The sequence below is a fragment of the Sapajus apella genome, unplaced genomic scaffold, assembly GCF_009761245.1.
Source record: "Sapajus apella isolate SASKATOON/1434 unplaced genomic scaffold, GSC_monkey_1.0 scaffold107, whole genome shotgun sequence".
NCBI lineage: Eukaryota > Metazoa > Chordata > Mammalia > Primates > Cebidae > Sapajus > Sapajus apella.
The window spans coordinates 2,159,549-2,184,953 of record NW_022437047.1 but is presented as its reverse complement, the minus strand read 5'-3'; the positions used below and the strand labels follow the sequence as shown (position 1 = coordinate 2,184,953).

The 25,405-nt window shown below is 57.6% G+C and overlaps 1 protein-coding gene across 11 annotated transcripts in view; it reads right to left on the bottom strand.

Moving 5' to 3' along the window:
* Window positions 1-438: 438 nt before the first annotated feature.
* ZMIZ1 (zinc finger MIZ-type containing 1) overlaps window positions 439-25,405 on the bottom strand; it is a 243,388-nt gene continuing 218,421 nt past the window's right edge. For 8 of the 11 annotated variants that reach the window (XM_032259200.1, XM_032259205.1, XM_032259203.1 and 5 more), the window contains 16 exons: window positions 24,789-25,006; window positions 23,621-23,819; window positions 22,357-22,647; window positions 19,618-19,800; window positions 18,564-18,641; window positions 17,674-17,848; window positions 17,075-17,216; window positions 15,367-15,577; window positions 14,111-14,216; window positions 12,675-12,835; window positions 11,630-11,697; window positions 11,265-11,333; window positions 10,546-10,790; window positions 9,321-9,487; window positions 5,660-5,917; window positions 439-4,304 (listed from right to left, as the gene is read on the bottom strand). In XM_032259200.1, the coding sequence (XP_032115091.1) occupies window positions 4,197-4,304; window positions 5,660-5,917; window positions 9,321-9,487; window positions 10,546-10,790; window positions 11,265-11,333; window positions 11,630-11,697; window positions 12,675-12,835; window positions 14,111-14,216; window positions 15,367-15,577; window positions 17,075-17,216; window positions 17,674-17,848; window positions 18,564-18,641; window positions 19,618-19,800; window positions 22,357-22,647; window positions 23,621-23,819; window positions 24,789-25,006 (2,679 nt within the window). In that variant the 3' untranslated portion in view covers window positions 439-4,196. The remainder of the gene's footprint in view (window positions 4,305-5,659; window positions 5,918-9,320; window positions 9,488-10,545; window positions 10,791-11,264; window positions 11,334-11,629; window positions 11,698-12,674; window positions 12,836-14,110; window positions 14,217-15,366; window positions 15,578-17,074; window positions 17,217-17,673; window positions 17,849-18,563; window positions 18,642-19,617; window positions 19,801-22,356; window positions 22,648-23,620; window positions 23,820-24,788; window positions 25,007-25,405) is intronic. The other 3 variants (XM_032259204.1, XM_032259209.1, XM_032259210.1) reach the window with 2 other exon arrangements.

Here is a 25,405-nt window from a genome sequence, read left to right as displayed (position 1 = left end):
CAGGGAGCATGGCTGCAGTGAACACTCACTCTCCATGAAGCCACACTCCTGAGCGCTCTCGACAGTGCCCTCTGTGGCTTAACATGAATAGGCTCCTTCTCCTTAAACCCAGCACAATCCACAAGGGACCATCAGAGATGGGACACTGTTGGACATTCTGAGTCACATGCCACCGGAGCCCCTGGCACCCCGCAGGCACATGGCCCCATCCAGCCACCCCCATTCCCCACATCATCCAGCCACACACTGCACGTGCCTCACCAGGAGCTGGTTCCAGGGACCCCCAAGGACAGGGCTCCTCTAACTCCGCTCCGAAACCACCTGCCTGCTTTCTTCTTCGTGTGTGCAGAGGGTAACGGCAGGTGTGCTGGTTCACAACAAAAGCAAAAACACCCAAACCGCTCCTTAACATCCACAAAATAGCTAATTCGCCAAACCTTCGTTTTTGTCCATTTATTTAGAAAAAAATTAACATGGGCAAATGAGATACCTCAGTGTTACAACAGAGTATAGAAATGTCTAGCAATAGTCAAATAATTTGATCTTTAAATACAAAATAACCACATGAACACCTAATATACAGGTTTCATCTGAATACATATTTATTAGATAAATATTAGAGGTTGTCACATCATCTAACTACATACAGCTTTGCAAGACTAGAAATCACAATTAGTTTTTTGACCAGTTTAAAGTATGAAATGACTGCATTGTACATACGATGTACAAGGACGATGATGCTTTCTGTGGGACTTACTTCAGGCTGCACTGGTGGGTGTGTTTATGTGTGTACGTGTGAATCACCTGTGATCATGATATCAAAAATTATACAAAGTATGAATTTGGTTACAATTTTCTTCGGAAATCCCCGTTTCTTTTCATTATTTCCATAGCACCCTAAAAATACACAGGTGGCAGGACTAGTACACTGAAGCTAAATAGTACATGTAGGTAAAATAAAAACAGAACAAAAATCCCTTTCCACGCAGGGTCAGAGTATATTACATGAGCGAGAGAGACAGACGTGGAGAACTCACAAATGCTATAACCAACAGGATCTAGTTTTTCCACCTGATGGAGTTCCAAGCTCTTTTTTGTTTTGTTTTGCAAAATAAAAACAATACACATTCCAAGAGAAATGAATGCATCTGTTGACACGTCTCTATTTCTCATTTACATATATACACACGTCCCTTGAGTCGCTGCTGCTGACACAGCCCTGTGTGGACGAGTCAGGCCTGAGGCCCTTCGGGAGCAAACCTGTAGCTCTCTGGGGGGGGGGTCAGGGCTTCCATTAGGGAGAAAGTATTAGCAGTTTCTTAAAAAATAAAATGGCTACAGGGAACATGATACATGGATAAAGCTTCAAACCAAGAAGATGGGGGTGATTGCCTGTACTTGGCCCTTCCCGCCTGCCTGCTGGCTCCCTGTCCATCTCACGGAGTGGTGGCAGAAACATGCCTGTGTGCCGGGTGGATGCTTGGCATGGAAAAGTGGCTTGCAGAGGCCTCGTTTTTGCTGAGGTTACTTATGGCTCCAACTAGTCGTCCGAAAGGATCGGGGAAGGATCTCTCCAGAGCTCAGGATCATCTTGGCTTATGGGCGTTGTCTACCTGCATCTGTCACCACCTGGGGCTTGCTCCCGCCCCGGGTGCCTCTGCACCTCCCTCACATCCTGGCCTGGCTCCGAGAGCACTCCGGAAGAGCTTGTTCCCGGAGTGTGGGCTGTAGGCACCACGCACGGTTCAGAGCCGGCCAGAAGGGAAGCTCTGGGCTGAGCTTGCTGGTGGAGGCTTGCTGGAGAGGGGACCCAGGAAACCCGCCTTAGGTGCCAAGCCCAGAGATGGTTGTGGGAGGTACCCGGGGTGTGGGCTGCAGGTAGCATCCCGGCTCTGCACTGGAAAGCTGTGGATCCGCCTGTGAGCAGAGTGTGGACACACCCTGTTAAGAACCAGAATGAACCCCAGGCCTTTCTGGGGCAAAGTATCAAGGCAGGAAGCAAGAACTCCTAAGGAAGGCATCTGTAAGTCTGTCTGGAGCTTAATTCCCAGATGGTCCGACATAGAGCGTGGCCACTTGCCAGGCCACAGACATTGGGCAGGGGTGGCCACATGCTACCTGGCGTTGGCTCGTCCCTGCCAGCTGACTGAGGGATGGCTCTGAATAGCGGCTGCCGGGTCTTCCTACTCCCGGTATAGCCACCATCTTCTTTCGCCCCTTCAACTGTACAAATAGCCCTGGTTGCTTTTTTTTTTTGTTTAAAAAAAAAAAAAGAAGACTCGGTCTTTGTCACTGAGTCTAGGTATTTTAAAAACACCAGCAAAGGCTATAACCAGGTCATGAAAATGTTGGATATTATCAAAGACGATACTAAAATATTCACAAAGATATTTACAAAAGCGATTCTTAAAATAATTGATTTGCATATTGAACACCACGCTATTTGAAAAAACCTCGACGACAACGGGACAAAGGAAAAAAAAGGGCCGGGGCAATGGCAGCTTTCCTACGGAAAACCTTGTGCCGTCTGGGACAGTGACTGGAAGTCAACAGCTGGGAGCTGCCTTTCCGGTAAAGCCCACAGAGGAGTGCTGGGGACCACCCACAGCGGCCGGCCGGGAGAGCAGGAAAGGGCCCCAGGCGGCAGCAGGGAAGGACGCAAAGAATTTACAGACGGGACCCCAGTGGTGGGACAATGTGGCACCACCCCAGGCCATGCGGCTCACGGGGCACAGACCAGCCGGAAACGAAGTGAACACAGGACAAGCTCCCCAGGAGGCCCTGGAGAGCCGTAAGCCACATGGAGCGAATCAGTGGAGGGAAGGCCAGAGGCTGCTTTTGCTTGAATGAGCAGGAGTGTGGGTGAGATTGCGGTGGAAGGGTACAGCGGGCAGGTGAGGCTGGCAGCCAAGGGCAGTGTCTGGGGCAGGCCCAGAAACACACTCCTCTCCCCCATGCCTGCAGGTACATACTGGTGCATGGCGCCATGGCCTGAGTCTCAGCCAGGGGCAGCTGGAGCACAGGGACAGAGGGAGGGGCTGGACAGACACCATTGCCCTGGGCTCCGGTTCCTGCCCCTCCCCGGCCTTTCCACGCACTGCTCTTGCTGTCTGATTGGACAAAGAGAACTAAGACACAGAGGGAAGGGGGTGTCCCACGGAACAGTCTTGGAGAGGTGGCGAGAGGGACTAGGAGAAAAACAGAACACACGGAGAGAATGGTTTGCTTGCTGTCCAAGCACAACGTTCCTTTTCTCTAGGTGACTTCATAGCTTTAAATTGTTGCTGTTTAAAAAGAGAGTGGCTTGGAGCACAGAAGTTGCCGCTCCTGTCGGATTCCGATAGGTGACATGCTCCGCCCGCAACCAAGGGCACAATCACTTCTGGTTGGGAGCATACCTGCTCTCTCTGCCCCCAAAGGCTGAGCCCTGTCTGAGCTTGGAGGTGGAGCCTCAGAGATGTCCTGGCTTAGGGGAGGCCCTGGCCCTCTTTCCCACCAATCCCAAAGCAGGAATGGCAGACCCCTCTCAAACACAGAATCTTGTCCTTTCTCTGCTTTCTGAGAGTGTGTGTTTACGGGGTATCTTGGCTTAGAGGTCAGGGGTCAAACTGATGACCCCCGGCCCCCGAGAGATGTTGTCTTTCTTTCCCAGAGGTTTGTGCTTTTCTGTGGTGGGTGGTGGTGGGCGGGCCGGTCTCACTGCCACCAACTGTCAGCGCTCCTCCAAGGCTTGGGGCCCATGCTGGGGCCCAGGGGCCTTCTCAGGCTCCACAGTCAGTTGAAGGAGGCTCCGGGCCAGGAAGCAGGGAGGCAGAGTTACAGTTTAGAAGATGGAAGAACCTTGGGGACACTGGAAGGTCGCCTGGAATCGGCACACGCAGAGGGACCGGGAAGCCGCGTCGGCGTGTGCCCTCTTACCGGGCCAGTTCCTCTAGGGAGGGTGGTCTTCAGGCCCGCGCTGGGCATGGGCCCAAGCCCAGGACCTGTAGGCAGAACGTGGGCTCCAGACCCACGCAGCCTTGCACCCTCCCTGCCCCTCCGTTCTGAGAGGGCTGCAGCGGGGGAGGGCTCCCCGCCCCACAGCCCGTGGCTCTGGTGCGGGGCGGTCTGAGGGCACAGGCTCCCAGGTGGAAAAGTGTGTGGGACGGGTGGGGCAGGAGGCAGAGTGTGGAGGGATGGCCCCGACCGGGTGGCCTTCAGTTGTTTTCAAACAGAGACAGGAGGTCATCGTTACTATTGCTCGGCAGGTCAGGGGGGTCCAGGTAAGACAGGAGCTCATCAGGATTTGTGAGTTCGGGAAGGAGCTGGAAAAGAAGCAGTAACCAAGTTCAGGTGAGGCGTGGCCGAGAGGCAGGCTCCGGGTGAGGAATGCAGGGCGCCCTGGCCTGTCCCCCTCCGCCTGCCTCTCAGGACCCTGGCCAAGAGGGAACACGAAATGCCTTGGGCCTGGGCTTGCCGGGCGGCCACACACACCCAGGCCGCTGCACCGAGTGTGGGGCACCCCCATGCTCATTTCCAGCCTGACGAGCAGGACCCATAGCCCACCAGCTGAGGCTTGAGTGGGGCTGACCCTTTTCAGGCATGGACTTCAGCCCTAGGTGCTGGGGAGGCCCCATGGCAGGTCACTTGGGCCTCTCAACTGAAATCACATGCTTCATGTATAAGCACAAGGAGGTGGTCCCCGCACCCCTGTACCCACCATCCCTCTCTCGAAGGCTCGTCGCTCCTTGGTGAGCCTGTGCCTGGCTGGCAGCTATTCTTCCCCATGGCCCAGGAGGGGCTGCAGACTGTCCCTACCCTCTGCTGAGATGTCCTTGGAGTCTGTCACATGGGGAGCCTCATGACTCTAAAAGCAGCCCCACTGGACTGGTCTGGGGTGGACACTGGGTGAGGACCTGAGATGGCTGCACAGTGAGTGAGTCCTATCTAGCACGGAGCCCTCTGATGCTGATGGGGGTGAAGGGCAAGAGTGGCAGAGGACAGGCCTCCTCCCGGAGTCTAGCACCAGCCCAGTGGTGGGCATGGGAAGGGCTGGTGCTTGGTCCCATCCCACCAGCCCTGCCCCATCATCCAGGGTGACCCCCCGACCACCTTCCAGACCTCAGGGTAGGAGCCCTGGCCCTTGGCTGCTCACGCTGGCTTGCGGCCCCTGGCTGTGACCCAAGGCTACAAGCTGCCCCCACCTTCTGTCACCCACATGGGGGCCTCTCGGAGTGAGCGATGGAGCAAGCGGAAGCAGGGCATGGACAACACGTGGACAAGAAAACTGGAGACAGACACACACTGGCGAGGCAGACAGACAGCCTCTCCCTCCAGCCCTCCCTGCCCAGCCAGCTCACCATTGGGGGAGGGCAGGGACCCTCCCGTGCTGCACGAGGGACCCCGCAGGGCCTGGGGAGAAGGTGGGTCAGGGCCGAGGCTCAGAATTTTGGCCAAAGGGACTAGGGTGACGGGGGAGCCAGCAGGGCGGGGACCCTCAGTGGTGACACTTCCCCATCGTGGGGCTTCCTGGTCTGGAGCCAGGTCTGCCTGAAGCCCTCCCGCCGCCCACCCACCTCCTCCCCTCGGGGCCTCGAGCCCTCACACCCACCCCTTCTCTCGGGCAGGTCCCGGCGCCAGGCCTAGCCCCAGGCCAAGGCGAGTGGCGACCCCAACTTACATCCAGCGAAGGCTCCGGCATGTCGGATGCTCCCTGCGCTCCGGCCTGACCCTCTAAGGCTGAGGAGGGGTTAAAGGTCAGGTCACTGTGTGGATGGCTGCTGGGAGCGGCCTGTGGCGGCTGCCGGGGAGGCTGGGAAGGAGGAGGAGGAGCCCCACTGTGATGTAATGGAGGCCCTGACTGGCTGCTGGGGTGTGGTACGTGCAAACCTTGTTGTATGGAGGGGTGGGGCTGGTCAGAGCTGCCAGCGTGTGGCATCTGTGGAGGAGGAGAGAGTGGGAGAGAAGAGAGGTGAGGTGAGGAGGCACGGCAACAAGATGCCTGGAGAAAATGAACCCCAACACAACCAGGGAAGTCACAACCCCCGAAATGTGGCCGCCCGGTACAAGGCTGAACGTTGTTTCTGGGCAGAAAAACAAAACTCTCTCCCCTAAAACCGCCCGTCGGGGAGGCTGCAGTGGGACGGACGGCGGGGACCTCCCAGGCCGCGTGGGGCCCCGGGAGGTGGGGAGAGCTTCCTCCACACAAGCACAGACACGGGGAGCTGGGCCTGGGCACTCCCCCCAGGCCCCTCCGCCTCCCCGCCCAGACAACGAACAACAGCGAGGGCAGGATGGAGAAGCAGAATGGGCATGTTCTGGGGAGCGGGAGGCGGGAGGGCGGCTGCCGCAGCGTGGTGCAGACCCCAAGCCGGGCGGCAGAGAGCAGACACAGACAGACAGCATCGGGCAGGCGTGTGGCTCAGGACTGGGTCTGCACCTCCCAAGTGGGCCCTGGGCAGGGGTGATACTGGGCACGAAGGCATCTTCTGCCAGTCCAATGTGTGCAGCAGCTGGGGCCCTGGCACAAGCCCTGTGGCCCAGCTGGAATTCGGCTGTCAGAGGAGGAGGGCTGGGTGGGCACCTGGCCAACCTGGGCATCTTCGCACCCTGCCAGACCCTCTTCCTAGACATCCCACTTGGTCGGCACCAGCCCTCAAAAACAGGGTTGTGAAGGAGGCAGGCACCTCCGGGTCTCCAAGGACAAGGGGATCGAGTGACGGTTCGCCAATGGTGGCTGCCTTGCAGAGGGTGAAGCTGGTGATGCCTAACACATACGCTAGAGGACCCGCACCCTCTCGTGGGCATGGACACTGAAAACTGGGCTGTGGTCTGGTGGGTGAGATGTGAACATTCCCCTGCTAGCCTGTTTGCTGTCCCAAGCAGACCCTCCTTCAAAGTGAAAAGCCGGGAATCCTCGCAGACCAAGCCCTGACCCCAACTGCAAGCATCCCTGACAGCCCCCCAGCCCTACTTTGTCTCTGCCAGTCAGCGGGAGCATGGATGCTGCAGGTGCTCCACTGGAACAGCAGCCTGGCCCATACTTCCTTGGTCTTTTTATCCCCTCACCCTGCCCCATCCTCAGGCAGCCGCACAGAACACACTGACATGTTCTTCCTGTGTGCGTTTAGAATGGGTAGCCACATCATCCTCGGTCTTTGCCAGACCTCAACTTCCTCTTCCTGTTTCTCCTAAAACTGCTTCCCAGGCCTTGCTATGGGCTGGCCTCTGCCCACGGTCCAGGTGGCCTCTTCTCAGGGTGCTGGGCCCCAACCCAATGTGGCCCTAGGGAGCACATTACCCTTCCAACCCAAGCCCCAAGAATGGGATGACCTCACAACCATGATGTTGGAGACCTTGGTGGACCCATTTATGAAACACACACAAGAAGAGGCTGGAGGAATGGGCCACCACCCATGGTCAGTGAGAGGCCAGCTTGGGGGCTCCCGCTCCTGTAGACACCCTCAGTGCCCACCCTGGGAGAGCAGGGAGGGGCTCTGCGCTCCAGCAGTGCAGCCCAGCTCAAGATGGACAGGTCCTGGATCTTCAGAGGCAGCTGTGCCTCTCGGCTCCGTATCTGGCTGGAATGTCTCCGGCCTAGAAGGGCGGGTGCTGTGGGAGCCCTGCTGACACACCTGTCAACCTGCCACCAAGTACGGGCAGTCTGTGGGGCAGCAGCACCTGGCTGGAGTGCTCTGGCCATTCCTCAAGGGCACAGCAGTGCCTCCCAGCTGGGTGCTCAGCTGGGGGTGTGGCTGTCTCCAGCTGGGCAGGTATGGTAGGAGTTTACCTGTGACTTCCCTGCCCCACCAGCCTGGCACAGCTGTACTTCCATGTCTGCTTGCCCTTTAGTGAGAACTCAGAAATGGACAGGGACAGGGTCATCTCTAGAGCATATTAAGGGGCTCTGAGGTCAACTCATGGGCTCAGGTCCCGCCACACAGAACATAGACAACAGGGCTCACAGGAGGCAGGAGAAAGCCTGGTTGTCAAGGAGAAGTAGACAGCATTCCTACTCCATAATCCAGTGTTAGAAACTGTGAGGGCTCAAGGGTGTGTGTGTGTGTGTGTGTGTGTTGTGTGTGTTTGTGTAGGGGCGTGTGACTTTGATGTCTTCTGGGTATGGGATGCCCTCAGGGCTGAGGAAGGGGCACGAGGAGAGAAGCCCCCTCAAAGTCACAAGCCCCCCAAGGCACAGAGTAACTTTCAGAAACTTGGCCAAAGATCCACAGAGCATCTATTTCCGACTTAGACTCCTGGAGTCCTGCGTTTGGAAAGTTGCTGCTCCCACACCTAGAGCCCTGCTGCTTAATTCCACCCACCACGAGTTAAGAGTGGCTCTGGCAATTCCATGTCAGGTGTGTGGAGAGCAGTATAATCTGGAGGCTCCTTCCTGTGCAGGCCACCCAAGCCCACTGCCAGGCACTGGCGGGACCTGGGCCCTCTCCCTGGCTGATGTGGCCCAGGATCCACAGCCATGGGCTCAGTGATGGCCCCTCCTCCCCAAGATGAGAGCCCAGAATGACTGAGACCTCAGACACACCATGTCAGCCTCTGGAGGCCTCAGTTTTCCCAAACCCCAACTGTTCTTCCTGCATCCAAGCACTGCCAGTTTTGCTCCATTAGTGTATGGCCTGTCTTGCTTATATCTGTCACACAGCCCGTGCAGAGCATGGCTCAGAAAATGTTTGTTAAACTGAGTGGAATCATGTGGCACTTCACTGGATGACTCCAGAGGACAGGAGCACCTGTCCTGCCACTGGGGCCACAGGAAGGGAGGGCCTGTGGACAGCACAGGACACCTTACCCCACGAGGGGCGTCCTCAGCCACAAAGGGTATAGGTCCATAAACGTGAAACAGTACAAGAAGTGAATGCTTTTCAGATAATGAGACTTCATAGCGTTTCTGTTGGAGGGGGTAATACCCTGAATTCAGATCCCTGGGGAGTAAGTGCCTGGGTTTGGAACAAAAGTCAAGGTGGCTGGAACCGTGTTAGGTGAGTGTAAGAGTGTTCAAGTGGGCGAGGGAGAGGGCTGGTGGCGTGTGCATGCACGTGTGTGTGTACGCACGGGGTGTGTGTGTGTACACACGGGGGGTGGGTGTTTGAGGAGCCTGAAGCTTCCCGCATCTCCAGAGAATCCGAAGTCCTAGGTAAAACAGCCAAGTCCAAGGATGCTGAGAGGCCATGACCCAGCCTCAGACAGACCTCTTATTCCCTTCTGAGCCCACACACTCAATTCTTCATCCTCCCCACTTGCCTGGGAGGGAACAGAGTATTCAGATCCCAAGGCTTCAACCCCAAAGGCTGGGGAATGGGGTGGGGTGAGGAGGAGGTACTCACAGTTTCCTGCATGGGGTGGCTGAGGGGTTTCTCGAGGGCGGCCATGTTGTTGGGCATGTCCGGAGGGTGGGAGAGCTGGGGGGGCCCATGCATGAAGTCATTCATGGATGTCCCTCCGGGGTTCCCGTGGGGGAAGTCAAAGTTGCCATGGCCTTGGTAATTGTTGCCTAGGAAGGGATGAGACGGCGAGGGGAGAGGGGTCAGCCAGAGGGACAGTGGCCACCCCCAGGGGACACAGAGTGTGTAAAAATACAAGCCAAGTCCTTTTCCTCTTGCAAGGTCGCAGTCGCCCCAGCAGCCTGACTCCAGGTATAGGATGGAGCAGCAACACAGCCCTGTCCCGTGTTCTGTGCTACCCCAGGGCACGTGCTGCTCTTACTGCTAGGGGCAGAGTGGGAGAAGGGGGGTGGGCAAGGCTTCTGTGGGGAGTGGAGGACATGGCCTGAGCCCCCAGCAGACCTGCTGGGCTGCTCCCCAACGTGGCCACTTTTCATACCCAGCAAGAGCCAGGCCCGGAGTGGGTGCAGGTTCTGCCAAGGCCGCAAAGAAAGCCACACCAGACTCACGATGATGCCCGCAGAGGCCAGCTGCCCAGCCTCTCTGGTTACTGTGCCCTCCACCGTGTGGTGATCGCAAGGGTCAGAGGATCAACAGGCTGGGCGGCTTGGCCTTGGTACACTATGGGGGTCTAGCTAGGTGGCCTAACCTCTCTGGGCCTCTCCCAGGGACCTAAGAGCAGGGAAGCCGGTGGCGGATCTGCCACCCAGTGAGGGTACTTTCCAGGCATCAGTGGCAGTAGGGGTAAAACTTGGTCTGTTAAGGGCCAGTGGGTGACCTTGGTGGCCAAAGACTGAGGCTCCAGGAGCCTGGACTCTGTCCCTAGGAGAGCAGGAAAGTTGCAGGGACAATGTGGATATCACAGAAAAATACGGGAGGGCGGAGGGTAAGGCCAAGAACTCAGGTGGGTGTGTGCCGCTAGCAGCCCGAGAACACTGGCTGGGAGGAGGCAGCAGGGGTATCTCCCACCAGGGCAGGCTCTGAAGCCCCTGGGCTAGGCCCATGTACCCTCAAGTCTAGAAAACTGGAGATTGTTTATTGGGGGGTAGACTACTTCTCCCTCTTCAACCACGCCCCCCACCCCTGCCACCATCAGCACAAAATTCTGTGCCCCTGCATGGACCTGGGGCTGCCCTCCTCCCTTCCTCCCTGCCCCGGCATCACCCACCTTGGCTGCTGTAGTCGTTGGAGTTGGTGCCCCCTGGGGGAGGCGGGAGTGGGTAGGGGGACGGGCCAGGGCCCAGGGCTGCGATCATCTCCATGACGTTGGGCATGATCATCTGGCTGGGACTCATAGTCTTGAACCGCTTGGAGGGGATGCCGTCAGGGTCGTCCTTGATGTGTAGGTCCGACTTGATGGGCACCGGCCGCCAGCTGCACGTGGGGTCAATAGTGACCTCTTCAAACTCGGAGCTGGGGGAGGAAGGGTGGCAGAGATGAGGCTCGGAGATGCCTGACTTTGGGCATAAAAGCGCCTCCACTCAGGTGACCTTGTTGAGGCCCCTGCCCCCACTCTCACCACACTCTGGACAAGATGGAAGCCTGGCAGGGATTTCTATGTCTATCTTTGACATATGGGGAGACTGAGGCTAGAAATGCAAGTGGCTGGGCACAGGGCAGCTGGCCTCAAGGCCTCTGCCTGGGGAGCAGCAGGTGGAGGGTCAGGGGGCACTGTCAGCCTCCTGCTCTGGCTGGGTTTCATCCTTTCTGGGAAGTTCTTTGGCCCCCAGGTCCAGAGGCCCCCGAGGGTAAGGGACAGAGAGGCAGGTCGCCATCTGCTGGCCTGGGAGGGCCGTGTCTAGCGCTATACATGGGCTCACCTTGCTCTAACTCAGGCCTTGTCCCCACCCCTGCCGCTCCCCTGCCCCTCACTGGGGCACCACTTACTGTTGGATGGCATTCAGGATCCCCCACATGTACTGATCCACCTCCAGGCCCTCCAGCAGAGCGGTTTTACTGGAAAAGGAAAAAGGGACCTTGGCCTCTGCTCTGGGACCCAAGGAGGTGGGGGCACAGCCCATCCACCTCAGTGTCAGTGGGGTCCCACCCCTGCTGTTGGTTACTACCGCAGGCACAAGAGAGGGGGACTCTGTGACCGCTTGATACCAAGGGGCCACCCGGAGCCCCCATAACCTGAGCCCCTCTGCCATGTTTGGGTTCTGGTTTGCTTTTAGGGCAGGTGGGAGGTATTTGGACCTCCCCTGTGTGGTTGGCGGATGAGGGAAGCCCCTGCTGGGGTGGGTATCACTCACTTGCACACAGGACACCTCCAGGTCCCCCTCTCGCAATTCAGCTGCAGGTACGACTCCAGGTCAAAGCACTGCAGACAGACAGATAGGTGAGGCCAGGATTGTCAGAAACTGCCGGGCTGTGCCTCAAGGACCCTTGGGATGACTTCCCCACCAGACAGAAAGACAGGCTGTGGGAGAAACCTAAGGGCTGGGGCTTGGGTGGAGTGAAAGCAATGCCACCTTTCTGTCACTTGGAGTTCTGATGCCTCCACCCCAGCATCCCTCACACCACCTCCCATGCCCTAATGACCCCGTGCCTACATCCTCTGAGAAGCCTTCCTGGTTCCCACCCCCAGCTGACTCTGTTTTTTGTCCTGTAACAGCCCCTTTCAATGAGGCTAGGGGTAGCTCCTTCAGCCCAGCCACCAAGGACAAGTCTGATCAAGTTCATCCATCTGTGGCAGATAGATAAGGTGACTAGTCCATCCTCTTGCCCACAACATTCCACTGGGGGAAGGAGGGAAAGCTCCTGTCCCACTGCACCCTCAGGACCAGCTGCAGGTGACAGCCTTGGGCTCCCTCTGCACGCCCACATCCAGGTTCCACAAGACGGCTCCTTGCTCTTCACCCAGCTGGGCTGCCCACCTTTTATTCATTGCTCTGTCACTGCCTGCTAAGACTGAGACAGTCACTCACGCCAGGGCTACTTCCTAAACACCTGCTTGGGGCAAGGCCCTGGACGGAGGCATGAACTGAACAGAGGTGTCACCCTGCTCTTGGGCCCTCAACCAGCATTGCGATGTGTGGAACTTCCAGCTGGCGTCTGCCATCTGCCAGGGCAGGGGCTGTCCAAACCCATTTCTCTAGCCCCTTTGGCCTGAAGCATACAGAAAAGATGCTCAAAGATAAACGATGGCTGAAATTAATGAGTGACATTGGGAGCTGATCGCCATGACATCCTTCAGGACCATGTCTGCGCAGGTCCCGTTGCCCCTCTGCCTACCCCTCAGCATCCCAGCCAGCATCTAGGTGGCTCGCTGGAGCTGTGTTTTCTGGGTCCGCTCACCTGGACATGCTTGCAATCGTGTCCTCGAGCAGGCAGCTGGATGCGCCGGAATGTGATGGGGCACTTCAGAGACACCTTGATGGCCGTCTGCTCCACGCCATCCTCCCCGTTGAGGGTCGTGTTGCCCGAGGAGGCAGCCACGCTGCTGAAATTCCGCTTGACTGCGGGGCAGGAGGCACAGACAGGTGAGGATGGCAGGGCAGTCTCACAGAGGTGGGGGTCTGCAAGTGCTCCCCACTTTCTCGTTCAGTTGAGGCACGCCTTGGTCCTCCCCCTAGCCTGCACCAAACACTGAGAAGGCCCACAGTGTGGTGATCAGAGGGCCAGATGCCCAGGCTGCCGCCTCCATGTGGGACACGTGTGGTATGTGTGTGCCCGAGGAGGTGGCCGCAGCAGTTCCCCTATCTCGGCAGAGAAGGTCCTGCCTTCAATAGGAAGGGGGACGTCTGCAAAGCTCATGGAAAGCCAGTCTGGCACTTCTCTGATTTACTGGGTCAGTGAAAACCCCCTCAGGGGGCTTTTCATTGCACTTCACTCTTCGAGTGTGGAAGTAGAAATGGACAACTGCCTGCTGGAATCCCAGGGCAGCAACGTGATGAGTAGCCCTGTACCTCCTGCACAGGGCCCTGGGGTCCGCACCCAGGGTTGCCTTCAAATGGGACCCCCATTTTTTTTTTTTTTTTGTGGCAAGGTCTTGCTCTGTCGCCCAGGCTGCAGTGCAGTGGCTTGGTAATGGCTCACTGCAGCCTCGACCTCTCCAGCTCAGATGATTCTCCCACTTCAGTCTTCTGAGCAGCTGGGACCACAGGCACACACCACCACATCCAGGTAATTTTTAATTTTTTTTGTAGAGACAGGCTCTCACTATGTGGCCCAGGCTGGTCTTGAATTCCTGGACTCCCACCCCAGCCTCCCAAAGTGTCAGAATTATAGGTGTGAGCCAGTGCCCAGTCCTCTCTTGAGTTTAAGCACGAGCTGTTGAAGTGGGGAGGAATCTGGAATCCACCCTCCATGCCTTCTGTCTGATGAAGATGCCCTCTTTTCTAAATCCTCCCATCCTTTAAAGGCCTGGCTCAGGTTATCACCTCCTCCAGGAAGCCTGCTTCCTGGCACTTTGTTTTGATCTCCCTCATGTCCTGTGCTGCTGTTGCAGGTACGCCTGTCCTGGCTCCCAAGCTGGACCTGCCAGCTCTTCCCCACAGGGCAGGTTCCAGAACTCCTTCCGGCCCTCATGGAACCCAGCTTGTCTGATCATGACAACAGTCCAGGAGGAAGGCATGCGCCTGAGGATGGGACATGCTTGGGAAATCTCCGGGCCTAGTGGTGATGTGCACGGAGGCAAAGGTCAGTCCCAGGTAAACACTGACCACTTCTCAGTCCCAAACTCAGGCGGGGCTGGGGTCTGGCCCTCGCTCCCTGTCCCCAGCCTGACTCACTTTTGGTGATACAGTGCTCGGCGGGCAGGAGGCGCTTCTTGAGGAGGCCTTGCAGCACAGAGCGGACGGAGGGCCGGTGCACCAGCTGCAGCACGAAGAGGTGGGACTGCAGGGAGACAGCAGACACTCAGTTCCTGCGCACTGCCCCCACGCCCGCCCTGCTCGCAGCTCCAGCAGCCCTAGACTGCTCCCAAGATCCCACAGCCGCCCTAGGAGAGGCTCCTAAAGGGTGTGTCCTAGGACCTGTGAGCCTGGGCACTACTCTGGAAAGGCTGCCTCTGCTGTAGATCGACATGGTGGACTTTGAAATACTCCCTGGATGAGGTTATGGGACATGCAGCATTAGGCCTGGGTCCTGCTTTGCTTCCTAACCTCCCCTACCACTGCCTTCCCATCATGTGTCTTCAGCCCTTCCTGCCAGGGTGCTCATCCCTGACTTCACTTCTCCAGGAATCCTTCCAGAACTGCACACCCTGAACATCCACCCATCAACCGCCTCACTCTGACAGTTGCGCAGCCTCACACAGCTCATCACATTCCCCAGCCAGAGTGTGATGGGCTGCCCAGGTCTATGCCCCCTGGCCTCCATGCCTCTAAGCTCACAAGGGCAGCATCAGAGTGTTTCCTTCTCTGTGACCCCCGAGAGAGGCCAGTGGAGTGGGGCAGGCAATTTGCTTCCGCTGGGGCCTGAGCAAGGCCTATGCATCGGGCCCTGATCTTCAGGGGACATGAGGGTGGCTGAGAGCTGGCCCCAGTCAACAAGTCACAGGTTGGAGGGACCCCCATACATGACTCTAAGACAAAAGGCTTGGGAAAGAAGAGAACAAGTTAACTCCAGGTTTGGGGGAGTTGGGTCTGGGGAAAGAGGTGGTGACAATGACAACTGATGGTGAATGAGGCAAGCAGGACATGGCTTTGAGGGACCCGGACCAGAGAATGAAGGGCAGCGAGGAGGGGCTGGGAGGGGTGAACTGGAGGTGTGTGTGGAGAACAGATGGAGGCTGAGTGTCCAGGGGAAGCGGTCACGTCTGAAGCCAGGGCACAGTGGCTCTGAAGGCCCAGTGGTTTGAAGGTTACAGCACAGGCCCTGGGCGGGAATCAGGTAAGGGGACACTGTATCTTTGGTGGCTGTGGGCACAGGGGGTGGCGACCCAAGGACAAGGCTGAAGACCAGAGGGAAGCCAAATGCCCCGCACTCCCACACTGTGCCACAGGGCCCGCCCGTGCCACTGCTGTTCCCCGCCCGCCACACTCACGCAGCAGCAGGCTGTGACGGTGATCTGGATGGTGTTGCGGCCCGGCTGGCACACGTGCTTCAGGTGCAGGGGCTTGTGGGAGGTCTTGTTGTCCCCACGCTCGATGGTGAGGGGTGTGGCGTTCACGCTGACCTGCACTGAGGCTGGCCAGTTGGTGTTCATCTGGCGGTCCTCGTGGTGGTAGCACTTGAATTGCAGCTCCAGGTCGGACCTAGGTGGGGCACGATGGGAGTCAGGGCAGCCCTGCCAGGGCGGCTGTCTGTGGCCTCAGTGATCCCGAGCCAGGCCACACACCTCTAAACGCACCACAACCTCCGAGACCCTCAGGACCCCACCCCTGGCCCCAACGGTTCCCCCATTCTGAGTTCTCCTCTCCCATTCTAGATACTCCCTCCAACCCAAACTGCCCCCAAGACTCCCACAGCTCTAGCTCCTATCTCCCTGGACTCTCCTCCCTGCAGGGGTAAACTCCTAGCTCCCCAGGACAGAGACAGAGGGACAAAAGAACAGGCACTCATCTGACAAGCCCTGCTGTGAGGCCGACCAAGCCCATCTCCAGACCTGCTGGGAGCTGTCCTCCCAGGCCACAGCCATTTCTGGTTCTGAGCACTCCCCAAGGAGGCCCCCCAGGACACACCTGAGGGGTGATGGGAACCAGCAGTGACCCCATATGCATGACAACCAAGCCAGGAGCAGGAGGCCTACCAGATGAGGACACTCTCAGATAAGAAGCATGGGTGAGCAGGGTACAGGCGGGCAGCACAGTGGGTCTGCCCCTTTCCAAAAGCCTCTGCCCTCCTGCCTGAGTGTCACAGCTCCTGTGTCCTGAACGCCCATGCCAACTATCTGTGACCGCCTCACCCAGCTTGCTCAGCATGGTCAAGAAAACAGCAACGTGTGCACATGTGCCTGGCACAGACCCAGCTCCTGCCCCTGAGATGCCCACTGGCCAGTCGAGGGGCTCTGAGTCACAAGCACAGTGAGACAGTGTGATCTTGCCTGAGGATGAAAGACCGAGGGGTGGAGACCCCCAGGGTTGGTCCTGGTGTCCTGCAGGCCTAGGCCCAAGTCCCAGCTCTGCCCCTGGCTAGCTGTGAGAACTCACACAAGCCAATTCACTTCTCTGGCCTCAGCCTCCTCCACTGCCAAAAGGGAAAGTGTTGCCCATTTTCAAGATCAAAGTAGGTCACATGTGGAAGGTGCTGAGCATGAGCCTGGCTCAGCAGGGGACCTCCTGACCTTGCGTTCCAGCACATGCCTAAAGTGTCTGAGCAGCAGCCCTGCCCAATGGTCAGAACCCCTGCAATAGGCAACCCAGGCCTGGCCCCTGTGCCAGCCTCATCTCTGCATTCCTGGCTCTGGCCACATGAGTCACACTGGAATTCTTGACTGCGTTCCCTCTTGTCAGCTCACAGCCTCAGATGGGATACATAGCTCCCCAGCCTAGGTCTGAGCCAGCTACCTTTTCCTCGGAGGGTGACAGCTGCTCCCTGCCCTTGGACCATGACACCCTGGCTGCTCATCCACCTGTGCACCTGCAGACTTCCCATGATGGCCGCAGGACAGGGCCCTGTCAATGATGCTGAACAGGTGAAGGTGACAGAAGATGCTGCTACCACCTGCCCAGGGCCACACTCGGGTCCAAGGGAGTCATCCTGGAGGGCCTCCTTCAGCCTGCCTGGGCTGGCACCCCTGCCCTGACACGTACCTCCACATCAGTGTCTGGTGGACCGTGGGCCGCAGGTGGAACACGTGGTTGCTGACAGCCAGGTTGTGCTCCAGGCGGAAGGGCTCCAGCACCACGCCATCCCGCACGGGGAACGTGAGCCGCAGCTCATCGTTGTGGTTGGCTGGGGCGAGGAGAGGAGATGGGTGAGCCATAAGTCCCAGCCACCATGGGTTCCAGGCCTGTGGGTGGGACTCGCTCACCCTGGTCTGCACGCTCAGAGGAAGGCAGGGGTGTGTAAACAGGGCCAGGCCAAGTGCATACCAGTGAGTCATGGCTTCGATTCTTCGAGGCCCCACCCCAGCCTCTCATCCCCTCTTCTTCCACCCACCTCCCTGCTTCCTTCCCTGGCTGTTACAGATTTCCTCCCAGCCTCCAGGCACCCAGGCAGCAGTGAGGAGGCCTGTGGGAAGCCCACCCCCACCCTGAAAGTGCCCCTGGGTCTATATCTCACCTGCTCTCAAGCCTCTGCCCTTTCTGCATGCCCACCCGCCAGGCAGCCTGACTGCTAAGGCCCGTGCTCCCAGCCCAATGAGGGGGCGCAGGAGGAGCTGCCTGACAGAGGAAAAGAGGGACCTCACCTGGGGGTGGCGGTAGAGCGCTCATATTTGGCTTGATGTCAGGCGGGAAGGGTGGTTTGACGTCCTGGCTGGGGGACAGGTAGGGAGGGATGCTGCTCCCAGGGGTCATGGGGGGCGTGGGGTTCCCTGGAACTGGTGAGTGGGGGTAATTTGCCACAGGAACCGGCCTGGGAGGCTGGAGGGAAAGAGAAGCCACACATAGGTTATGGGGTCACAGGGACAGAAGGGGCCTTGGCTATGGACAAATACCACACTCACCCCAGGGGCCTGAGGCCATGAGCTGCGGTGGGCAGAGCCTCCCCCAGGGAAACCCTTCTGTCTTACAGGTCTCTGCCCACTTTGGAAGACAGTCCTGGGAAGGGCCTCCCCAACCTTCACTTGGGTCTCACCACTGAGCTCCTGTGTCAGGTGCATGCAGAGACCCTTATCCACTGGTGTGACAAATGGGGACACAGAGGCTCAGGGTGGGGGACTTGCTCAGCACAACCCTTGGAGGACAGGACAGTGGGAATGAAGCCGAGGCCTCCTGCCACCTGGCCAGGTGGGCTTCCCACATCACAACTCAAGGCCATACCCTCTAAGCTCACCCCATCAGGGCCCCCAGATGGAGTTGGGGCCTGCAGAATCTGGGGCCCAGGTTCCCCAGGAGCTCCTCTCCCTCTCCTTGTTTTCCAGACCAGCCAGGCTGACACTGTACGCTGGGGCTCACCCCACTGAAGCTGTGGATTCTCAGTCCTGGGCACCTCTGGGCCCCAGGACAGAGGAACAGAAGTGCACCCCCGCTCATGGGCCCCTCCAAACACCCAGAGAGGCTGGAGAAGGAACAGTGAGAACCTTTAGAAGCAACAAATGCCTCTGGCTTAGGATTTTTAAATTAAATTGGAACATACCCTGTTGACATTCCCTTGGCTGTAGTTGCTGTAGCTGCTTCCCGAGAACGTGTTATTTTGTCCATTAAACTGTTCTGGCTATTAAAACAAGATAAGCAACGCTGAAATCGGGGGGGGCACAAAAGCAATCAGAAGCCCACTCTCCCTCCAGACAGTAAAATCTGCAAGGAGCATGGGGATGCTACCAGTCCCACCACGCTGGGCTGCGGAGTGAGTGGGGCGGGACAGCTACCCCTCGGAGATAGCGTTGTGCCTCTTTCTGTCCCTAGCTATTAATTTAGGAGAAGTTACAAAAATAGCAATGCCTAGTCTGCTGAAGTCAGGGCAAAACTGGTAAACCTGTTTGCTGATGGCTGTTAAGAAGTTAGTATGATTTTTGGCAAATAAATGTAAAACAGTAAAGCGTCTTCTCTACTCCCGAGAACATATTTTATAATAATCCTAAGGAAAGGAAAGGCTATCTGCCTGAAGATACTCATCATAGTATTATTTCTAAAGTGAAAAATCAGACGCAACCCAAATGCCTAACAGAGGGAATAATAAAATATGATACGGTTATCTCAGCAGAATACTAGGCAGCCATCAAAAGTAAAAACCACAGGGACTCTAGCAGGAAGTACCATCCTTACTATTTCATGTGAAGTGAAAGGTACAGATCGAAAGTTACAGCTGTAATAACAATTTTATAACATGCGAGTACCCACCTGCACATAGAGAGACAAAGTTTAGAATGAAATGTTAATATATACAGGGTGTGTGCTTTTTTAAAAAAATAAAATATATTTCTTTTATTATTTTGTGAGTGCTATGAATAAGAAAAGAAAACGAAAATGAAAACCCATCATCCAAGACCAATGAGAACAGGAACTGAGAAAAGCCAGTCTGATGTTCTGGCCACTGAACTTAGCCCTGAACACATGGGGACATTCAGAAATCACCCATCCTTTGGTGTCCTTGGGCAAACACACGCAGGTCAGTGATCCCAGTGGAGTTAGGGGTGTGAGGTGGTTAGCAGGGAGCGGAGCCCGTGGGTGGTGGCAAGGCTGGGACTCACCTTGTAATACTGCCCCATGTTGACCGTGGGGGGCGGGTACTGCCCGGAGCTCGGCTGGCTGGGCATCCTCTGTCCCGGGTAGTTGGGGGAGGTGAGTGGCCTTGGGGGATTGGGAGCTGGGTACTGGCCCGGCTGGGTGGGGAACTGGCTGTTTGGTCCATATTGCTGGTTTCCATAGTTGGGCTGTGGTGGCAGAGAAAGGAGAGGGGAAACGCGTTCAGTGCTGCCAGTGTCACACAGGCAGCTCACCTGAACACCGGGATGGGGCCCGCCTCCCCGCATTTGCCCCTGCTGTTTCCCACCCACAAAACCAGATGATGCCTGGGCCCCTTCTTGTCCTGACATCTGGGGACATTGTGTTCTGCCTGTGTAGCTCACAGGCCACCTCCCCTGAGGCCATTCTTCCTGGAGGACATGGGCCCCCTGAACTCCAGGGACACTTTCAGAGCCTCTTGCTCACACCATTATGAGGGGCCTGATTCTAACTCCCTAACCTTTGTGACTCTCCTAGCGCCTGGTTCAGAGCTGTGCTCCCCCATCTGTACCCCAATGTGACAGGGGAACTCCCCCTGCACCCCCGCATTCTGAGGCTGAACCTGGGTGGCACTGTCCTCGTAACTCCCCTCGGAGTAGAACACATGTCTAGTGTTCAGTTCTGGGCCATCAGCAACCTGCCACCTGTGCAGGGGCTGGGAGAGCCAGATTGGTGAAGGGACAAGACAACTTCTCCCAGGAGAGGCAATTTACAGACAAGGAGACAGCACCACCCTCCAGCCACCTTCCCTGTCTGGAAAATCAGGTGACCCTCAGGGCCACATGACATCCTGTGAGTCAGTGGTTTCTTCTTCCCCATCTGAGTGTCTCTCTTGCCCACAGGTCCTATTGGTGGCTATGACCCAGTGCCTAGCAAAATGCCCTTAATACCTGCTCAACAAATGAATGATGAACTTGGGGATAATGTCAGGGAGTGTCAGTGTGAAAGAATCTACAAACATGGTGGCGGCTCTGGGTGGCAGTGAGACACCCACCATGAGAGGTGCAGAAGTAGCTGGTGCCTACCTGCCCGACCAACCCATGCCCTAAGTTTCCAACAATTCAAAGACCGTATGAGCAAGCCATGGCAAGGGGAAGGAAGGCCAGTCTTCCCAGACAAGGTCAGGCTGCACAGGCTGCGACCACCCAGTGCTATAGCTGGGGAGCAGCAGCCTTCTACGACGAGGATGATTAACTTAGCAAAAACAGGGAGCCTTTGGTGTGGTCTCTTTAGGCAGGCAAGAGCCAGGAGCACAACACTTGGTGCTGGTGCAGGGTGATGCTAATGACCAGGAATTCTGCCACAGCCTCCTCCCAGATTGTCTCCTTTGGCGTGGGCTCACAGATGCAGCCAGAGCACAGCCAGCGGGACACTGAGATTTTGAGCATGAGGTGCGGGAGCACTGAGGAAAGGCCTAGAAACTGCACAGGGGCTGTGTGCCAGGAGAGGTGCCAGTAGCTTGAGGTTGCCCCAAATCCAGGACCTGGGAGCCCATGGTCCTTCTCTGGTCCCTCCCTGAACTAGTGTCCACCAGGTGGAGGGCTGGGGCTTGACGCAGCCTCCTGGATGCACAAGGAAGCCCTTGACCTCTCTCTCCCCCCTCCTGGACTCAGGACACCTCCGCTTGCTGCCAGGCCTCCCAGCCCATCCTAAGGTGGATACTGGGAGGAAATGTGCAGATTTCCAAGGAACTTAAGGTCTTTGGGATCTGAAGCCACTGTAAGCCCAGGCTGAAGGCCACAATGCTGAGAGGAGCCAGGAGAAGAAAACTGCTCCGAGAGGGGTCATGCAAGCAGAGAGCTGGGCACACCCTGTTCAAAAAGGGGTTTGGTCATGGGGAGCAACCAGGGCAGGCTTCAGGAGGGGCATCTGCAGAGCCACGTCTCTACGTCTTCTGCAGGTAAATTAAATCCTTACTTGGGCACCCAGATGGGCTGGCTGCTGCCAGCATCATTTTCTGAGGGTTCAGCCTTGTGACACCCCCTCCAGGAAGCCTGCCTTCTCTGACTCACACCGAGTTCCGTGCAGTTTGCTACACCTCATTCCCTGGTGAGTCTCTGCTCAAACCTTTGCTTTCCTGCTAAAGCCGCACTTCCCAGAGGGTAGGAGGTGCGCAGGTTTTACTTCCCTAAATCTTCCCCAGCACCTTGGCTGAGCTGGGCTGTGCAGCCCAAGAGGCAGTGCCACTTCCCATACAGTGACCAACTAGACGGAAACAAGAGCTCAGAAGCCTGCTGCCTGTCCTCCACTCACTTCCCCAACAGGTCGGCCCTGACAGGCTGGAACCATTTTGTCTCAGCTCTCTTTCTTGGAAAGGAGTTGGGAAAACCCTCATGTGGGCAGGAGGAACTAAATCCAGGTCACCCAGTTAGTGGCTGAACCAAGACAAGGGAGTCACTACAGTAAGAGGACCTGCTGCTTGCTGAGTGGCTGCACACGCCAGCCCAGGGCGAAGCACTTCGTGGATGTCCCCTCAAGTCCCTCAAGCAGCCCTAGGAGGCAGGGTGACTGGCTCCAGGCCATCTGGTTGGGAAACAGCAGAGCCAGGTCTCAAACCCAGCAGCACCCAACCCCTAAGGCCCTACCTCTTTGTCTGAGTGTGCTGGGGTCCAAGCCATACCCCTTCCAAGGCCATACCTACGGCCCATATCTGCAAGCCCAGGTGTCCCAGCTCCCACCACCCAACCTCCTGCTGCTGTACTCACCTCTCCAGGGTATGGCCTCTTTATGTTCTGGATAGGAAGGGACTGGGGCCGGGGGCCCGGGTAGGTCTGCTGGGGCATCCGCTGCCCGTGCGTGCCAAAGGGGCTGATGCCAGGCGGCCGGGGCTGGTTCATGCCCATGGGAGGGCCGCTCATCCCCGAGGGCGTCATGCCAGCCGCCATGCTCGCGGGGTTCATGCTGCCCCCCATGGAGGCCGGCCCCCGCGGCCCCGGTTGGTTCATGAATTGGCTGTTATACGCCTGGGTGGGACCCATCTGGAAAGAGGAACAGACCTTCAACAGGAGAAGAAAAAAAAAAAAAAAAAAAATAATAAAATGCCACATGCATTGAAAGTGCAGGGAGGGAAGGGTGGGGGAGGTGCAGGGGCGGGGAGGGGGACACCGTCCTGTGCGGCCCAGTGTGACTGGGGACCAACCAGGCCCCAAGGGACCAGAATCCTCCCAGGCTCACTGCTGCCCTCTGCAGCCGCACAGGAGAGATGCAGCTCAGGAGTGTTAGGGGGTGGGGGGGGTGGGTAGGGCGGTCACTCCAATGCACAGGCAGCATTTCCAGGGAGGGAGGCAGGCAGAAAATGAGGAAAGGGTGCAGGGATGGGGAGGGGCATGGGAGGGCAGAGGTCGATGAGAGTGGAGGCAGGAGCCTGAGTGAGGCTGCAGCCCCCTTCCTGGAAGCCCTGGCCCTGCCCTTGGTCCTGGGCCAGTGGAGGCGCATCCTCCATCCACAAAGGCAGCCTCAGCCCAGCTTCCATTTCTGCCCCCCTGCCCTGTAGTCCCCCCTCCTCGGCTCCTGTTCTGCATTCCTATGGGGGCTCCCCCTCTCCTCATCCCCCAATCCCATCCTTCTGAAAATCTGGAAGCAGCACGGGGGCCCGGGCAGAACCACGGAGAGGGTGACTAGGAAGGCACTGGCCTCAGAGCCAATCCAGGAGACAGACTGGTCACAAGACTGTTTTCAGACACTGAGCCCACTCTGGTGAATAAGGGGCCCAGAGAGCAATGTGGAACCTTTTCCCCATATGCAGTCACACACGAGCCACCAACACACACAGAACAAACACCACACCCACACGCCCCACTCTAAACACACAAACCTCCACATGCTTCCATAAAAGCCCAAATGTACCCTAATGCAGTCAGCTCCCCCAGCACACGTGGCCCCACAAGCACCGACGCCCCAGCTCTGGTTTCCCAGGGCTGTCTGCCTGGCTGGCTGGGCGAAGCTGGACCAGATTAGTGGGAACCTTACCGGTCCATACTGGTTTATTTCCTTGTTCTGTGTCTCCTGCAGGGCTGCCACAGTGGCCGTGGCTGTGGCCGTGGCTGTGGCCGCCGCTGCTGCCACTGCCGCTGCCGCGGCAGCTGCTGCAGGCTGAGTGAAGTCGGCAGGCGGCCTGGTGTGCGGAGGGATGCCCATGCCTGCGGGGGCATTAGGACCCCCAGGGTAACTGCAGGGAGATAAGGGTGGAATAGTTAGATACTGACCGCATCTGAGGGGAACCTAGGGCAAGTTGCGGGCTGGAAGGGAGAGGATGGGGCTGTACCCAGAACCTGGAGGGGATGGGGCCTCTTGGGATTGGCAGCCATTCATTTGTGCCACTTGGCAATGACCACGCCACTGTGTTCCTGGAGCCCTCGGGGGTGCTTGCATCCTCACTGTATGCTCTCGAGACCCTGGTGACACCATCTTCCGAAGGACACCGAGTCTCAGAGAACCTGAGTAACTTGCCCAAGGCCATTCAGCAGGGATGGTGGGGCTGCGGCTGCGGCTGAGGGTGTTTCTGACACCTGGGTTTAACCACCAGGTCACACTGCTCTGTCCGCCCCGGGCCAGAAACCTAGCTAGGGCTGTCGAGGGTTGAGGCCAAGGTGAGAGTCTTGGGCAGGGCAGGGTGGAAAGAGAATGGGTGGCTCTGCTTGCCTCACACCCCTCCCCAGAGCGCCGTATCCTGGGAGTCCCTGCCCCTTTCTCCCAAGCCAAGGGACTCGTGGTCTCTGCAGAGTTGTACTTTTAGCAGTCAGCGAGGCCGAGCAGACCTTTCCAGACTGCTTCCCTGTCTTTGGGCAGCTGGACCCCACTATACCTGCTCTTCAATGTTCCCAATCCAGATTTTCTCAATATCTTCCAATTTATTAAAGACACAATTCAGAGAAGGGTCATTTTGAGGCTCGAGAATATCACCTTTCTATTTCCATGAGCCTGAGGACTACTGGAACACAGTCCAGCTGCTGCAGTGCCTCATCTGCAGACCAGCCCCGGGAGCCAGGGATGACTGGGCCCCTTCCACTCATGGGACAGCAGAGGATAAGTTCTCAGGGTGGAGAGTGCAGAGCTGGGATTTAAATGGGAACCTCCCTGCTGGAAGGAGGGAGAAGGGCAGGGTTCACGGCTTCCACTGCAGGCCAGCCCCCCTCACCTGGCCCCAAAGCCGCCGCTGCCGGGGTAGTTGGGCCGGCCGTACATGCTCTGCTGGATGTAGGGCTGAGCCGGGCCGGCCTTGGCTGAGAACTGCTGCTGCTGCCCCGCGAACTGCGGGGAGTTGAGGCCGGGGTTGCTGGTGGTCATGCCCGACGCCATGGGGTTGCCGCCTGGATTCATGGGGTTGTTGGCACTGGCCATAGGGTTCCCAAGGACCTGTGGAAAGAGAGAGAGGTTGTCACCTAAGGTGCTACCCCAGGCAGCATGGAGAAGAAGAGGGATAAATGAAGAGGGGAAAGGGAGAAAGAACGAAGTGGAGGCAGGGCAACAGGGAGGAGAAGCATGGGGAATGATGAACGATTCCGAGTATACCGGTGACAGGGGGCAGGCCTGGGTGGCAGGTGGAGCGGGGCATGAGAACGTCAGCCTTGTGACGGAACAAGCTGAGGGCATGACCAAGCCCCATAAAGCCAGCTCAAGCAGTCCCAAGGGGGTCCCCAGAGGCTGCGCCCGCACCGCGTGGGCACGGGGAAAACCCTGGCTATGCAGCCCACTGCCTCACAAATGAGCCTGGAGGCCAGAGTCTTGCCACACAGGGGCCCTGAGGCCCCCGGC